Here is a 16917-nt window from a genome sequence, read left to right on the forward strand (position 1 = left end):
AGCCCAGCTTGCCCCGGCGGTGCCGCGAGCGGGTTGCACACACCTGCATCAGCGGTGCAACGGGGCCACGGCAGCCCCGCACCGGCAGTGGGAGATGCCCCCGCTCCAGCCGGAGCAGTGCCTAAACCCGCTCCCCTGCCCCCGTCCCCGCATTTTGCTAGACTTTCTACGGCCGCCTTGTCCGCAGCAGTTTGCTCCTTGCCTGAAGACTCCAGTTAATCATCACTGTGCTGCCCTGCCCTCTGCGCCGCCAGGTCCCGTGCGTGCACGGCTGCTCCGGCGGACACCGTGCCAACGCCTGCCTGGGGGCTCATTAGCACGGATTTCTCCGGCACCGGAAGGCTCCGATGTGCCTGTGCTCTCGGCGCTCCCCGGCTGCTCGCCACAAAGGCGCTGAATTGAGCAGGGTCTTTTCCTGCCGCCGGAGACTTCGGGCTAGGCCTCCCGCTAGCGCAAATTGGGGCAGCGCTATTGAAATCAGGCCCCGGGAAATCAGTGCGGTGCCGGCGCGCAGGAGGAGGATGCAGCCTCCTCTCTGAAGCCGCGAGGGCCGATTTATGGTTGGTACAAGTGATCTGAGACGAGCCCAGCCTAATGGCGAGTCAGGAGGCTTTAAAAGTATAGAGGAGCTGTTAACTCTGGGCACAGATTATTGCATTTTAGGAACGTGGGACTTAAATAGCACCCAGGCGAGTCAAACAGCCAGCAGCAGGAGGAGGAGAAGTTTGCAAGAAACTTCACAAAAGCTTTTGAAACCCGACCCGAGGAATGAAGCGAGTGCAAGGAAGCCGCGGGGGCTTGCAAGCGCCGCCAGCCCGGGCAGGGCTCGGGGCAGCGTGGGGGCGCTTCCACCCCTTCGTTTGGCATCACCGTTGATCCACAGGGACAATGTCGCCCCCCGGGGCCAGGGAAAGCCGAAACCCGCCTGCAGCACCGGGGAAGCGCGGGCGCGTCACCTTCGAAGCGGATGTTGAACGCCGTGGCGGCCGCGGGCTCCGCTGCCACGAAGTCGATCCTGATGGAGGAGCCGTCGCTGATGACGCCCTCGAAGGGCACGCTGTCGGCGCGCAGCGAGTCGTAGAGGACGGCCGACCGGTTCGTGCCCCCGCTGTACACCACCATCCTGCAGGGAGACACACGCGCGCCGCCTGATGCCGGAAAGGCCTCCCCGCTCCCTCCCGGAGCCGGCGCTGCCGGTCCCCAGGATGCGCTCCTGGCAGGGAAGCACCCTGATTCCTGCTGCCCCGGGACCCCCGCGGGAACCAGCCCCGGAGCCGGCGTGGGGGAACGGGCACCGGTCTTGCCCCGCTCGCCAGCGCTGCTCTCCAGTGCTCTCCGAACGCGGCATTTTACGGAAATTATGCAAACAAAAATTCGCCGACCAGATAAGTCTCTTTTATTGTGTCATAAACAGGGGCTTGATTCTTTGATTTTACTACAAGTCATAAACCTGTTTTACTGCCTGTTGCCAGACAGAATTTTTAATGCTGTTTAAACACAAGCCTCAGTACCGTAAATGTGTGCTCTGTGTTACGGGTGCCGAGAGCCTGGGATTTGCAGCGGTGACGAGCAGCGCTGGACACGCGGGTGTCCCGGCGGGGAGCAAGCGTGACCCAGCGCACTAAGCACCTAAATTGCACTTGAACACCTAAATCAGGACCCTCCGCCCCCGCACCGGGACCGTCCGCTGCCCCTTCCCCTGCCGCGGCGGCCTCACCTGTCCTTCTCGTCCAGCAGGAGCTTCTCAAAGTGCAGGTGGAGCTTCTGGCCCCGGGGGGCCTCGATGCTCCACACGCAGGCCATGCCGCCGGTCTGGTTCCCGGGGTAGCTGGGCGACAGGACGCGGCCGATCGTGGCGTTGTGCACCGTCCCGCCGCAGGGCGCTGGCAACGCAGGCACCGGCACCGTGAGCGGCGCGCGCCGAAGCGGCAAGGCGAGGAGCCCGGGCAAGGGGGCATGCATTTAAACGCAGCGAGGGGGGGCTGCCATTCCCACTGGGAATGGCAGCCGTGTAACCGGGAACGACTCCACGGAGCTCGATGGGGAGCTGACACCTGGCGCTGGGCTCTGCCCTTCGGATCGCCCTGCTCTTGCCAACAGGYGCCACTGCCTGCACCTCTTGCCTGGCTCGGCCTGGCTTTGCTTTGTATGAGTGTGCGCCTGCATCTATACGTTCATGCATATACCTAAAAACTGTGATTTTCTTTCTCCTACCTGCCTAATAAGCAAGGAGATTCTGCCGCCCCTCGCATGCAAACCTGGAGCGACTCTGCCCGCTGGGATTGTCGCAGCCACAGCTTGAACTGTGAGCGGAACCTGGCACTGTTTCCCCTCTCTCCTGGGACTGTTTTCAACTCACAGCGCGAGGAAAGCACTGTAATTCTTTTTTCTTTGGGGATTCCGGTTTTCCTAGCACTTACGCTAAATAAAAATGACTGTACCTGAACAGATCGGTTCTGGGCTGCTCCAGTGGGGTCTGGATGCGTTGATGCACGTAAGCGCCTTGGGACCTTGCAGCTCGTACCCCAGGTGACAGTGAAAATGAGCGACGCCACCCGAGTGCAAATCCATCACGGTGACGTCGCCGAAGTCGGGTCTCCGTGGAAAGCTGCAGCTCAGCATGAACACTGCAACGAGCACGGAGGCGTCAGAGCACAGCGCTGCCGGCCCAGCCCGTCCTGCGAGCGGGGTGGCTGAACGCTGCGGCGGTGCCGGCTCTGCCCGAGGCACCGGCAGGGCCCGCGGCCGCACGCTAGCAAGTCACCGAGCAGCTGCTTTTCTACCTGTCGCTGCTTTCCACCAGGCCCAGTTTCTGTTTTAAAAAGGATTTGCTTGCAGTCATTTATTTTTTATAGATTTTTGCAAGAGCAAAATAGCTGTTTACAGGAGTCTGTGCAGGAGGAGATGCTGCCTGGGAACAGCAGTGGGGCAAAGCGGGTCCGAGGGCCGCGGAGCAGCCGCAGCGGTCCCGAGTCCGTGCACGGGAAGCCCCGGCGCAGCTGTGTGGCACAGCCACTGTCCCCTCCACCCCCGCGGAGCGGCGCGCCYGCGCGGCACCTACCCTGGTAGTGCAGCTGGAAGGTGCCTGGCGCCTCGTCCGGGAATGTGCGGAAGTAGACGGAGATGGTGTTGGTGGGGCTGCGAATCACCTGGCCCTCCACCAGCAGCGTCTGGTTGGCCAGCACCACCAGGGCGTCCCCGTCCACGCCGCGGATGGAGAGCACCTCTCCGTCCGACAGGTTGACGCTCTTCACCTGGGGGGGGGGTGCAGAGACGCGACCCGTGAGCCGCAGGGGAGGGAGCGCCGGCGTGCAGGAGCATCCCGCCCCGCACGCCCGTATCGATTGCCCCACGCGCTCCTGGTCCGCCGGCTGGACCTGCACGGTGCGGCCCCGCCACGGGCTCTGCCGTGCAGCTCGCAGCGCCTCGTTGCACGTGGAACGCAGCAAGGGAGCAATGCCAGGCCTCCGCCCGGGGCTGCCTGGAGCAGGCGTGCTCCTGCCTGCAGGAACAGCATCGGGAGAAGGGAGAGCATCCTGCCCTTCTGCTCAGAAGTGGCCTTATGGAGGGGAAACTGAGGCAGGGAGCGACCAAGCCGGAGCCCTGGGGGCGTCGCACAGGGACGTGCCAGCCCCACGCTCAGCCCCCGGCTCCCTGCCCGGCGCTCCACCTCCTCCCGCCTCTCCCGGCCTCCAGCCGTGCAGGACGGAGGGGCTGGAAATGCGCCCTCCTGCCTGAGCGCCCCGGGGGCTGCCGCTCTGGGAAGGGGGTCCCTACTGCCCCCCTCACCCAGCCTGGCAGCAAAACCCGCATTTCGGGCACGACCTGGGCCGGGGGCTACCAGGGCTTGCTGCTGGGTGCAGCAGGTCTGCACCTAAAACAGGGTGTTTCCGCAGGGCTCGTGGCTCGCAGTTCACTCCGTGCATCTTCCCCGGGATCCCTCCTCGCCATGGGGAACGTACAGGGACTCAAACGGCAAATGCATCTAATGAGCAGTCCCAAAAGGCTTTAATTATTATTTAGAAATAGCTGGAAAGTAACCTCACATTTGCATTTCACGTCCATTTAGCGTAATAAATAGGCTCATATTTCAGCAGAAAGATGCTCATCAGATCATTTGTTTCCTTAAGTGCGTGAAGACCAGGGCTCTATATTTAGCGCACACCAAAGCGCTGCCTGTAATTGCACACGCTCCCGACGATGTAACGAGAAGGGTTTGTGGCTGTTGTCACAAAACTCGCGTGTCTTCCCGGCACGCCGGCATGCACCCTTGCCCGAGGACGGATGCGCTGCGGTGCTGGGAACCTGGTGCCGAGGGCCCTTGGATAGCGCCCTGCTGGGCACCATCACCGAGCCATCTGCAGTGCTTGGAGTCTTTGGATCTTTTGCTGGAAGAAGCGAGCCTTCCTCCGGAGGAATGACACCCAGGCTGTCAAATAAACGCTCTCCCTGCCCCAAAGCGCCAGGAACCCTGCCTGGGTCTGAGGCACTGCGCAGCACGCCGGGAACTCGGGGCAAGTCCATGCGCTGCATCCTCCTGCTGCCCTAGGTGACTTCTTCGTCTCTTGGATTTATCCCACACTGGGATGAAAGCGAGTGCTTTGCACGTGCGTGTGCATGTGGCTGCAGGGAGGGCAACGCCGGTGTCCGGACGTCTCCAGTGCAGAGCTGCTCCGCTGGCAGCTCACCAGCTCCAGCGGGCACCCAGAGCCCTGCGACCGCCGGGTTTGTCCCAGCTCCTGCTGCCAGACCGGCGCCGAACCGCGTGGGATGGAGATGCTCCTCGCCGGGCACCGTGATACACGCAGCGCACCTGCTGAGAGAGCCCAGGGCTAATCCTCAATAAAGTCAACGAATTAGAGGTTACTGGAGAACGTGATCCCGAGGAAGCGAACGGGGCTGTGCATGATGCTACCTCCTTCGCCCCAGCCCTCCCCGGGCAGGGCTTGGCCTCCCGAGCTCTCCTGAATCACTGCAAAGGCGCTTCCAGGGTGTTTCCAAGGCATTTTGTTCCAAGATCATTCAAAGACAAACCTGCTCCCAAGCTAGTTTCCTCTGGCGACGGCTCGTATGAAGCACACTGTCTAGTACCAAATCACTCTCGCAAATTAAAGRGAGAAACGTTAAAGAGTCTGCCGTTAGAGCAGCGTGATTATCRCTGCGCTGCTCTGCTGCTGCTCTTCCCCATTCCGTGGGCTGCCAGCGGCGAAGGGATTTCGCACGAGAGCTTTGAGCGAAGACGGAGCCCGCAGGGGAGGGGGAGGACACGCGCGCTGCAGCAGTTCCCCCGGGCCCGCGGCCCGGGCGCTACCGCCAGACGCAGCCGCCCCTGCCCGTCGCGACGTGCCACCTCGCAGCCGGCTTCGCGCTGCAACCTGCAGCCCGGCACAAGCTCGCCGATCCGGTAAATCCCCTCCCGGATGAGTCCGGAGCAGGGATGCCACTGGGAGAAGGACCTGCATCTCTGCTCGGCAGTGCCTGCATCCTCGGAGGACCCCTTGCTTCCCGGGCAGCTGGCGGGTGCAGGCGGATGCGGTGGCCTCACGCCAGGGACCGTCAGCCGCCGAGAACGGGACCATATGTGCGGTTTCCTGCCGGGGCTGCGGAGGACAAGTTCTTGCTTTAATCAAAGCCTGAACCAATGTCAGCTCCTAAAAAGTCTGTTGGGAAGACGGGAGGGTTCCTTGATTCAAACTGTCAGGCTTGCTCACCCACTAGAAAATCTCTTTAAGGAAATTCTATTTCTTGCCAAGAGAATTCAAGATTTTTTTAAAAATAAGCATAATTTAACTAAACATTTTTAGAACCGGCTGCTCTGCAGCTCCAGCCGCCACGCTGCCGAGACGCAGCCTGCAGGGAGGCCAGGGCCGGCTTCGGAGGCGCGTGGGGAGAGCTCCCGGGGGGCCGGTGCAGGATGCTGCGAGCACCCAGCACGGCGAGCGGCGCTGGCGGCAGCGCCGGAAAGTCCTGGCAAACCCACCGGGGCCGTGACATGCAATGAGCTGCAGCCGTTCACCAGCTCACGGCCCTCGGCACCGCAGCCCATCCGCAGGCCCCCACGCTRCCAAAGCCGGCTGCTCCAGCGCGCTGCTCCGGGGTGGAGCCGTCCCGGCAGGACAGCGCTGCCGCTCTCCTCTCTCCAGGAAAGTGCGGGTCAGCAAGGTCTCCCCTGCCCATCTCCATCACAGAAGCTGGGAATTAAATCAAAGTCACTTAAATGTTAACCAATTGCTCATGTCACCGTGCCGCCGTCGAGGAAGCTGCACGGCATGACTTCAGCACCTGCCCGGGGTCCTTAGCTGCGGAGCCACTGAAGCTCGCAGCGTTTGTGCATGGAAAATAATTAAAAAGCGATGGAAGAGGGTTCATCAGCACCAGGGAAGACAGGAGGGAGCAAGAGGAAGGGAACGACTGCCTCATCCGGCTCTGATGCTGGGTGCTGCCCCCAGCACCGTGCACTCGGGCACACGCGGGATGTCTCCAGCCCCACCACGCACGGGACGTCTCCGGCTCTGACACACGCGGGATGTCTCCGGCCCCGCCACGCATGGGAGGTGACGGGCTGGGATGCCGAGCGGAGGCTCGCAGCGTTCGAGGCCGGGTGTCTGCTCCTGCAGTGACGCCTCTGGGATTTAATTCCCTCGGCCGCTGCCTTTTCAGGCACTTCTTGTTGGTCTTGCAGACTTTGTGCGGAGCAGCCTAGCAAGTGTCCCGTGGCAAAGAGGTGTCCATGGAGGTGGAGGAATTTCCCACCGCAAGGTCCGGGAGCAACATGCCCAGCCATGCTGGGCCTGGGGTCATGTCCAGGGTTGGTTTAAGATCAGCTTTCCGTGCAAACAKGGAATATCCTTCTGCATGGCGCTATCTCCTCTGCTGGGCTCATCACTATATATCGTACATGACATCTCATGCACAGACTAAAGAGGGGAAATAAATCCATGGTGTCTCGCTTGCCCTGAATGCTATTCCTGACTTCCTCGGGACATAAATCATGCTGCTGTTGCTGTTAAAAGCCTTCTCCGGAGCTGGCTGCTGTTGGCAATGGCTGAGGCACTTTTCTCCCCGCCGGCATGGTGCGGCGAGGCTCTGCAGCGACGGGGACGGCCGGGCAGGCGCCCTACACCGTTCGCCTTTGGAGACCGCAGCCCCGTGAGGCAGAGCCAGCTCTGCGCGCCTGCAGGAGGCCAGAGCAGACCTGCAGCGCCGTGCACACGCGGGCCACGAGCGCGCGCTCCCGCCGCCACAACGCGCCCGGCTCCCGGGCTGGCCCGGCACGAGCCACGCAAGGGGCCTGGGAACGCCGCAAGCTCAAGCTACATAGAATTGGCGCATGCCGGCGGGTCGGAGGACTTTCCGCTCTACCGCCACAGCGGTGGCCTGTCCGCGCGCTTCCTGCGCCGTGCGGCACAGCCAGCACCAGGCACAYTGACCTCCACCAGCGCAGAGCCGCTTCTGCCCTACGGTTTGTCCGAAACCCTTGGAAGCACCAGCAAAGCGAAATGCAAAGCTCGGAGGGTGGAGAGGCTAATTTTATGCTCCATTAAAACCTCAGCTTATGACGGAGCAAGGTCAGGAGCGATGTCACTCGATGGGTTACGGACAGAGGCAAATTTACTGCGGAGCAGTTTGTCTTTAGCACCCTGTGGATTTCGGAAGACGGCGTTATTGCCATGCGAAAGTGTCGGAGATGCATGCGAATGGCGACRCTTGCCCCGCTGCGCAGGTGCCATCGCCTCGCAGCTGCCACCGGCCAGCGCCGGGAAATCTCCCGCCGGGGCTCCCTTGGGCGGCAGCAGTCGTGCCACCAAGGTCAGCCCTTCGTGTGGGCCGGCCGGAGGGATGAGAAGAGCAAGCCCACTGCAACTACTGCTGTTTCAATGCACGTTCTTAATTACGCAGATTAAAAGTTAATGGATTTTAATTGGATACAAATTGTGACATGGGGAAAATTCAAGAATAAGGAAGGAGAGCAGCCCACGGTGCGGAGACTGTGAGCTGATTGCGTTTGAAGCACGTGTCAAGGATGGTTAGAGACTGCTCTTCTTTTACGGGCTGGTTATCTATTACCCGTCCGAGCCCCGCAGTGTTGGCTAGCTCAGCACAACGTCGGCGCTGTTTTCCCAGGAGCAGCTCTCCTCCTCGCGACCCTGCGTGATGGGGGGAAGCTCCTCCGCAGTATCAGACCCCGGGCTTGGGGCTGGCCCCAGCGGGGCCCCCGAGGGCATCACATGGGAAAGGGGTTCAGGATACCCTCCTGGCGCTGGTCCATGCCCGGCGTTGCATGGGAAAGGGGCTTGGGATACCCACCCGGCGCCGGTCTGTGCCCGGCATCGCGTGGGAAAGGGGCTCGCGCGCCCGCCTGGCGCCCGCCCGCAACCAGGGCGCTGCTCCCACGGGCTGCAGACAAGGCTGCCGCCACGAGCGAGGCTGCGTCCRCGCTGCAAGTCGCTTGCCGGTGCTGCTTTGTTCAATTGACCGCGCGGCATTTTAAAGCTTTGCTCAAATCTGATGTTCAGGATGTGCCAGCTCCCTGGTATAGGTCATTTATTGCAGAAACGCCCTGTATTTCCCCAGCGCCAGGGCAGCGCTCGCAGAGCTGCTCCTGCCCGTGGCCTCCATCACCCGCGCTCTCACCGCCCCGGCTGCCGTGACGCGGGGACACCGGCAGTCGCAATCCCTACCTGGAGCTCGACGCCGTAGCCGGTGTAGACAGTGACGTTGTAGGTGCACTCCAGGTAGCTGTGGCGCGGCAGCGGCGGGTAGTCGGTGGAGTCGATGTAGCCCTCGGGCTCGTAGAAGCTCATGCTGCAGAGAACTGGAGGCGAAACCCGCGTCAGCCGCAGCCGGGCTGCCAGCGCACCGGGCGGGCGGCCTCCACCCTCCCCACCTCTATCTTTGGGCGGAGAAATGTGGCCGAGGAAACGGCGCTTTTCACCCGAAGTCCAGGGACGTTTCTGCAGGATGGCTTCTGCAGCGCGTCCAGGGAAAAAGGCTGGCAGGAGCAGGGAATGGGCAGTGAGAGGGCAGGGACATGTCCCGTGTCGCGGACTGTGACCTCCTGCTCTGGCACCTCTGAGATGCAGATTTGGGATGCCCCAGAAATGCCGACGGTGCAGGCCGGCACTGCTTCCAGCACAAGCCATTCCCAGCTATCCCAGCGAGCCCCCCCAGCTGCCCAGCCCGGCCCCCTCCCCGGCCCGCGCGCGAGCGTCCCGGCGGGGGCAGCCCTACCTGGGGTGGGCTCGGTGCTTATCACCGTGGTGGTCACGATGGTGGACGTGGTGGTCTCCTGGCTCTCGTCCCACGCGGAGCCGTTCGTCCCGCTCTCCGTGCCACTCGTCCTGTTAAGGGCGGTGGTGCTGCCGGGCGTCACCGGCTCCGCGGCTCCTGCGCCCCCGGGGACCGCCGGGGCCGGCGCAGACGGGGAGATCTGCAGCACCGCGGGGCCGGTGGTGGCCTCGCCGGTGGAGCCGCTGTCCCCCCGCGGTGGCTCGGACAGGGTTGCCTTCACACCGCCTGCCCCAGCCGCGGCATCCGCCGGCGCCCGCGGCTCATCCGGGGAGGTCGGCGGCCCCGGGCTGGGCGGCACGGTGGCTGCGGGCGGCCCCGGCACTGTGGGTTTGGGCCTCGGGTGCTTCCTGGCTGCATTGACTTGCTTTACAGCCGGCGGCTTCTTCTTCCCGGGGGGCGCTGGCTTTGCATCGGCGGCGGCGGTGGGCGCCGGCGGGACGTCGCTGTGCCCGCGCCGGGCGCTCTCCGCCGGGAGGAGCTGGGGTGCCGTGGCGGGGACGTGCTGCCCGGCGGCTGCGCTGCCGGCGGGAGCATCCGCGGTGAGAGCGCCCGGGCGCGTGGGACCCAGCGCCGCCTCCGAGCCGCCGTCTGCAAGAGAAGGGGGAAAGGCTGCGGCAAGCCGGGCACGCAAGCAGAGCCGTGCCACGGAGCGGCGGCCTGGGCCACGTGAAAAGCTCCCGGTTTTGCAAACGTGGTTATTTCGAAGAGGCTGGTGAGGCCGCGGCTCGCTCCCCGTGTCTCCCCCCCGCTGCCGGCCTGATGGGGAGCAGATGCCCGATTAACTGACTTCCTCCGCTCCCCCCCCCATCACACCACCGCTCGGTTTTGAAAAGTCTCTCCTTAGGCAGCCAACAACCTTTTGTATCGGGCAAAGCGATGCGTAGGAAAGAAAGGCTAATCAAAGCTACCCCGCTCCGGCTCTAGCCAGGGACTTTAATTGCGTGAAATACAGATTTATTCACCACCAGTAGGTCTGACTGAGCTGCAGTCCACAGGGTAAAATAAGCTCTAACCACCACCATGGCTCTATAAAATGTTGCGTAAGGTGAAAGCTAACGGAACCACGGAGTCAACATTTTCCATGGAAACAGCAGTTGCTAGGGAAGGCACTTAATATGCTTTACTTAAAGACTGTAATTCCAACCCCCCCCCCCATCCCTTCCCAGCACCCCGGGGCTGCATCCGCCAGCCGCCGGGCTGAGCGCCGAGCGGACGGTCGCTCCCGTGCTCTGCGGAGGGCCGCAGGGCTGGATGCAGACGGCTCCTTACAGAGGCGGCGGGCGGGCGAGCGCCCCGGCCGCGGTGCACGCCGTCCCGCTTGCTGCCGTGCCGCACCGTGCCGTGCCGTGCCGTGCCGTGCTGCGCGCCGCCCCAGCCAAGCTGCCGGCCTGCTCCGCAGCCGCAGCCTCTTTCCTGGACCGACCCCTGGGAAAGCACGCGAGACCTCTGCCTTACACCCAGCGCTTCATTAGCATTAATGTTACAGCTCCTTTAAACGAAAGCACAACACTTGTTTTTCAATTCGACTCGATTTCGTGCATTCCGCATTCTACTAATTACAGTAGGCCTGGAATGAAAAGGAATGAAGGAACTTTTTGATGTGCAATGCGAAGTGCAGGGACAGTTCAGGGTTATTATCGTAGGTGGGCACAGCTCCCCATGGAGTCAACCCCCGTTTACGCTACTCTGTGATTTCAATGCCTTTGAACATTTGCTTCCGATGTTTTAGCACGAATTTTGCTATTACCGAGTCTTTGAACTTGCCGGTTGGGCAGGACGGGGGCAGCAGGACGGCGAAGCGCGGGGAGAGGAGATCCCCGAGGGCTCTGGCGGCGACAGGGGCAGCGGCGAGCAGAAGGGAACGAGCGACCGAGAGCGAGCTGCCTCCCAGCTCGGCTACTGCTCCTTCCTTCCAAAGCCAGATGTTCTCCACTGCTGGAGAATAGAGAGTCCGGCACAAGGACAAATCTCTCCAAAAGCAGCTGCGGCCGCTCTTGGGCTGCTGGCACGGACAGGCCGTTCGGGCTGCGTGGAGGAGCCTGCTCGCAGCGGCCAGGGCTGCGGGAGCTCGAGGTCGCCCGCTGGGAGCCTTCTCGGCAACGGCTGCTTTATCTCCTTAGTCTTAAGCACTAAGTCGTAATCTCATTGCAGCTAATTGCATAAACACCAGGACCGAACTGGACGGATCATCCGCGAGCGGGCGACACTGATGAGATTGGCGGCTGAGCTCGGCTGCAGGATTCGCTCTGCGGGAACGGCCAGGCGGGAGGCGCGCTTGCTTCCCCGGCCGGTGCCGGTGCCAGGCACATCCAGAGCCGGGCCCATAGCTGCGCTCCTCCCGCCTGCTCCGAGTATTTTGCTGGCAGCAAAGGGACCCCAGACCCCCTCGGTGGGGACGCCCACGACGCGGGGCCGCAGCTACGCTGCTTGCTGTGCTGTTCGTGAGCCTCCTGCCGCCGCCGCCGTGGCTCCGCCAGCCTCCGTGCTCCATCCATCTGCTGCCTCTCGTTGCATATTTAGGTGCGGATCCTGGAAGTACGTGGGCGCCCGCGCTGCCTTCCGCGGAGGCGCAGCCTCGCCTGGGGATGACTCGCGCGCACAAAGCGTTGTTTGGGCGTGCGGGAGCAGGCTCTGCGCAGCAGCCGGGCTCCAGCGGTGCAGCAGCTCCTGGCACTGCTGCCTCCCACCAGGCAGGAACGCCGGGAAGGGCAACGGGAGCTGCCGGGACACGGGGGTGGCAGGGCCTGGCCGTGGACACCTGGTGCTCCCTGCCGGCTCCTTGCCATCACCGGGATGCACTGCACCGGCACGCAGCATCACCAGGATGCACTGTGCCGGGCTGCTGCACTGTCGGGCTGCACCGTACCGGGGTGCTGCACTATCGGGATGTGCCGTGCCAGGGTGCTGCACTATCGGGATGCACCGTGATGGGGTGCTGCACTATCGGGATGCACTGTGCCGGGGTGCTGCACTATCAGCATGTGCCATGCCGGGGTGCTGCACTATCGGGATGCGCCGTGCCGGGGTGCTGCACTATTGGGATGCACTGTGCCGGGGTGCTGCACTATCAGCATGTGCCATGCCGGGGTGCTGCACTATCGGGATGYGCCGTGCCGGGGTGCTGCACTATTGGGATGCACTGTGCCGGGGTGCTGCACTATCAGCATGTGCCATGCCGGGGTGCTGCACTATCGGGATGTGCCGTGCCGGGGTGCAGCATTGCCGGGATGCGCCGTGCCGAGCTGCCGGCCGGGGAAGGCGACTGGCAGCACCGAACCGCCGCCGCCTTCCCCTCCCGGCAGCCCCGGTGCCATGCAGCAGCCCGCCACAGGGCGGCTGGGGGGTCTCTGCCGTTCTCCTGTTATGCCTTCCACGACTTAAAAAATTAATTCCTTAATTAGCAGCGGTTCAGTAAATTCATTAGCCGATTCCCCTAGCACATTAGGAGACATTTCACACACGTCGCCTGCAACCGACTTATGTCAACGCTGCGCAACCCCTGGCGGCTCCTTGCCGCGTGCCGCGCTCGCTCCTCGCGGGAACGCCGTGTGCTGTGCTCACTCCTGGTGGGAACGCCGTGCTCCCGCACTCACTCCTCGTGGGAACGCCGCACTCCTGTGCTTGCTCCTGGTGGGAACGCCGTGCTCCCACGCTCACTCCTCACGGGAACACCATGCTCCCGCACTCACTCCTAATGGGAACGCTGCGCTCCCACGCTCCTGTGCCTCCCGCCGCGTCGGCACCGCTCCCGTGAAGCATCCCCTCCGTCACGGCACAGCCGGGAGTCGGGGCAGGAACCTGCTGCGCGGCCCCGGGAGCCGGCAGGGAGGCGGGTGCTGGCCCACGGCGCCCCGTGGATGCCGGATGCCGGCAGCACCGTCCGGGTGCTCGTGCGGGAGCCGCAGCCCGTGCGGTCGGTGCGTGAATGGCAGCGACAGCAGGAGCAGCAGGTTTGTCACGTGAACTCTAATTCATAATGGATGTTGCCATCACACTACATTTTATGCTTTCCGAGAGTTGACTAATTTCTTATTAGATCCTTTGCCAGGATGCATTTAAATGGTTCTGTCCTTAACAGAGCATGAAATAAAGCATTCTGTGTAGCGACTCCGTAATGAGGCTCTTCCCGTGCTTTAGTTTGCAAAGGGAAAACGCGTGTTTCAGGGAAGCGAGCGCTGGCCAGGCTGGAGCTGGGTGCCGAGGGCCCGTGCCGGCTGCCCGGACGCCTCGCCGGGTTTGCTCCGCTTGCTTTTGGAAGGAAACCATCAGCTCTTCCCTCCAAGGGCCAGTGGCTCCCGCGGGCGCGCGGCACCTCCCTGTGCACGTGTCCCTGGCTGTGGGTCTTGGGGTGTCCCTGGCCGTGGGTCTCGGGGCTTTGCTGCCGCGGAGGGGGATCCCTCCCCTGCCCCCCTGCCCCGGCACCCGGCAGGGCAACGCAGCCCGGCTGCTCCCCGAGCCGGGCGTTAGAAGCAGCGAAGGGCCGACGAGGTGAAACGCAAGAGAGCATCTCCGTCTTCACACGAGGATTGTGACAGATTTCCTATTCAATATAAGGATAACTGTGGATTTTGGTAAGATGCTTTCCACACTGCTCTGAATCCCAGCAGCCGCTCTTTCACCTCCCAGGACTGCGGGGAGAAATGAGGTTTGAAATTGCAGGAGCACGCCTGGGGCGTTTTTATCCGCGAGACAGCCCAGCAGCTCTGGGATTTGCGTGGTTTGCACTCCTCCGCTGGGAATTCGGCAAGCGCCGTCCCCCTCCGGGGAGCGCGGCCATGCAGCGGGCCCGGCTAATGCCTCTGGAGTGCTGAATAAACCACGAATGATTTATAATGAGTTTTGTGGATTTACTTTGAATTGTGATAGTAAAACTATTATCATAATGGCAGGCAGGGAATGTTTTCAGCGCAGGACGACTGCTTGGGAGCGTTTTCCTAGCCCGGCCGGGGTGGCCCCGGGATCCCGAGCACGCCGTCCGGCCCCTCGCAGCGTCGGCGTGCCGGAGCGGTGCAGTAAATCCCGGCGGTCGCGCGAGCGGCGCTGCCTCTCAGCCGGGAGCGCGGGCGGCGGAGCCACGATCGCGTTTGACCTCGATCAAATCTGCTAAACTAGCTCTGGATAAAGTAAATGTTATCGGGATGCACGACCAGTTTATCTTGTAGCTTTATCAGGGGCAACTGCTGCGCGGTTCGAGCCTGGAAAGGATTCGCTAAATCTGTGCAAGTGTTTCCCGCAACACGGAAAAATTAACTGCCTCCAAGACCAGCATAAAATGTGCTTTGTGTGCCGTTATTTGCGTCGTCCTCCTGTGCATGAGAAGACCAACTAATTGCTCAGACTATTATTTTTCCAGGCACAAACAGCTTTTTTGCCAATTAGGATAGTCTTAGCTTGCTCTTTTGAAGAGTTTTGTCTTCCTGCTGCTTGGAAATAAATCTGCTCATTGTTTGTGATCTGTGCACACGCAGCAACAGATTTCAGGTTACGGCCCCGGTTTGCTGGGATGGCCCAGACACATTAACTTACTGATATGTGATGTATTAAGCAAAGCAACGACTGCGATTGCAAGGCCGGGCGACTGAACGAAAACTAATTAAACACAAGCTCAAGCTGTCCTTTGCCACGCTTTCATACATCGTCAGCTCTTGTTCTTCAGAAAAATGAAACGAGCTTTTTAACGTCTCCTCTCAAGCAGCAGCTTGGGTGCATTTTTCACAAAACAGGGCAATGGTCTGTTCAGGCAGCTTTCACAGGGAGCCTGTGGCAGCGCTTCCATCCCGCCGGCGAGGACGTGCCATGCGGGGAGGGGGGGACGGGGATGGGGACGGGGACAGGGGTGGACGGCGCAGGGCAGCGCTCCGGGCAGGAGGCTCAGGGCACAGGGCGCCTTCCGCAAAAGCAAATATTAACAACGGCACCCCCAGGCTCTAACTTTAATTCAGCACTCGCGTGTCAGAGAGGTGAAAATTTTAGCTTCTGGAACTTGAATTTGCAGGGAGCAGCATGGGGCGCTCGGATGCGCGGGATGCCCGGGCGTCCCCCTGGCACCGCAGTCCCAGGAGCAACACGGGGCGCTCAGATGTGCGGGATGCCCGGGCGTCCCCCTGGCACCGCAGCCCTGGCAGCAGCATGGGGCGCTCGGATGCATGGGATGCCCGGGTGTCCCCCTGGCACTGCAGCCCCGGCAGTGGTGCGGGGTGCTCAGATGCACAGGATGCCCAGGCGTCCCCCTGGCACCGCAGCCCCGGCAGCGGCGCGGGGTGCTTGGATGTGCAGGATGCCCGGGCATCCCCCTGGCACCGCGGCCCCGGCAGCAGCGCGGGTGAGCAGCACAGCCCTCTGCAGCTCCAGGCCGGCCATGGTCCCACTCAGCGGCGCAGGCACAGCACCGCACCATCGCCCTGCCCGGCCTCCCCGCGCAGGCGTCCCGCTCTGGCAGAGGAGCTCATCTCCGGCGTCCAGCCCCAGCACCTCTGCCGCGAGCCAGCTGCAGGGAGCCCTGCACGCTCCTGCTCTGCTCTCGAGCGCTGCGGCAGGAGCCCAAGATCAGCCCGACTGCTGCACGCGGCTCAGCTAGACGGGCTTAAAGGAATTAGGGAGAAGCAGAACTGCAAATGCTTGATAAAAGGGTGCTGAAATAATGATAAAGCTCTCATTTTGCTGCTGCGCTCCTGAAAGAGCTAAACCGTGAGCAGCTGTATTGCTGGGTTCCCATTGCTAATACCGATGCTATCAAGCGCTTGCTATTCCCAGGCTGCCACGGGACCGTGGTTTGATTGCTCCAGTCCAGCAGCTGCCGTCCTAAGGGTTTCATGATCTGATTATACCAGAAACCTTGAAAAGCTTATATGGATGCTATTAATGGCCAAGCTCAGACCCCACGCTCAGCCTGCGCGACCGGCTTAGCTGGGTCGTCGCTGGGCTGTCATCAGCTAATCCTCCGAGGAGCTACGTCTGCTGTAAGCCTCTCGCCCGGGCGGGTGGCGGAGTGGCGGGGCGCTCCTGGGCCCCACACCGCGCTGCCCCTGCCGGCATCCCGCCGTGCCGCGCTGGGTGCAGGGTCGGGATCCCTTTAAGGCCATGGGAGCAGCTGGTGCCGCTCTGCTATAAAGCCGGACCCAGGTGCTGGGGCTGGGTTTGGGCTCAGGGCTGTCCATAAGCATTGGTTGTAAGGACTTGGCTGGCTTGAGAGATGGATGAATAAAGCAAAAGGTAGGTAACTAAAGCGAAAAAAAAAAAAGGACAAATGTGTATGTGTGTATATATATATATATATATATATGCTGCATAGGGAGTGTGTCTAGGGTTTCTTTAGCATGGCTGGAGGGTGCTGTCGCCTGCCCGAGGGGCAGCTGCCTCGCTCTGCTCCTTTCTCTGCCTGGCCAGCGTGTTCCTGTGAGCGAGTGGGGCCACACTTAGCTGCAGGGCTGGGGCTGGCGCGAGGGTTGCTTGTTCCAGGGGAGCAGCACGCGCTGGGCGCTTGAGCTCAGAGCGGGGTTGGATGTGGCTGCAGGGTTGGGGCTGTCCCTGCCCCTCGTGGGGGCTTCTCTGGGAGCAGCTCCAGGGTCTGTGGATAAGGGAATCCTGCTGCTCCGGCAGGGTCCCTCCTGGAGGGAGCTGCGAGGG

At 62.2% G+C, this 16917-nt stretch overlaps 1 protein-coding gene across 1 annotated transcript in view; it reads right to left on the reverse strand.

Moving 5' to 3' along the window:
* The window catches only part of SEZ6L (seizure related 6 homolog like), a 28586-nt gene that overhangs the window by 7997 nt on the left and 3672 nt on the right, over positions 1-16917 (reverse strand). The window contains exons 2-7 of the mRNA XM_026060377.1: positions 9232-9879; positions 8682-8815; positions 3062-3254; positions 2442-2627; positions 1718-1883; positions 957-1123 (exon numbers count right to left, since the gene is read on the reverse strand). Coding sequence (XP_025916162.1) covers positions 957-1123; positions 1718-1883; positions 2442-2627; positions 3062-3254; positions 8682-8815; positions 9232-9879 — 1494 coding nt within the window. The remainder of the gene's footprint in view (positions 1-956; positions 1124-1717; positions 1884-2441; positions 2628-3061; positions 3255-8681; positions 8816-9231; positions 9880-16917) is intronic.

This window comes from Apteryx rowi, unplaced genomic scaffold (assembly GCF_003343035.1).
Source record: "Apteryx rowi isolate R43461 unplaced genomic scaffold, aptRow1 scaffold_168, whole genome shotgun sequence".
NCBI classification, from domain to species: Eukaryota; Metazoa; Chordata; class Aves; order Apterygiformes; family Apterygidae; genus Apteryx; species Apteryx rowi.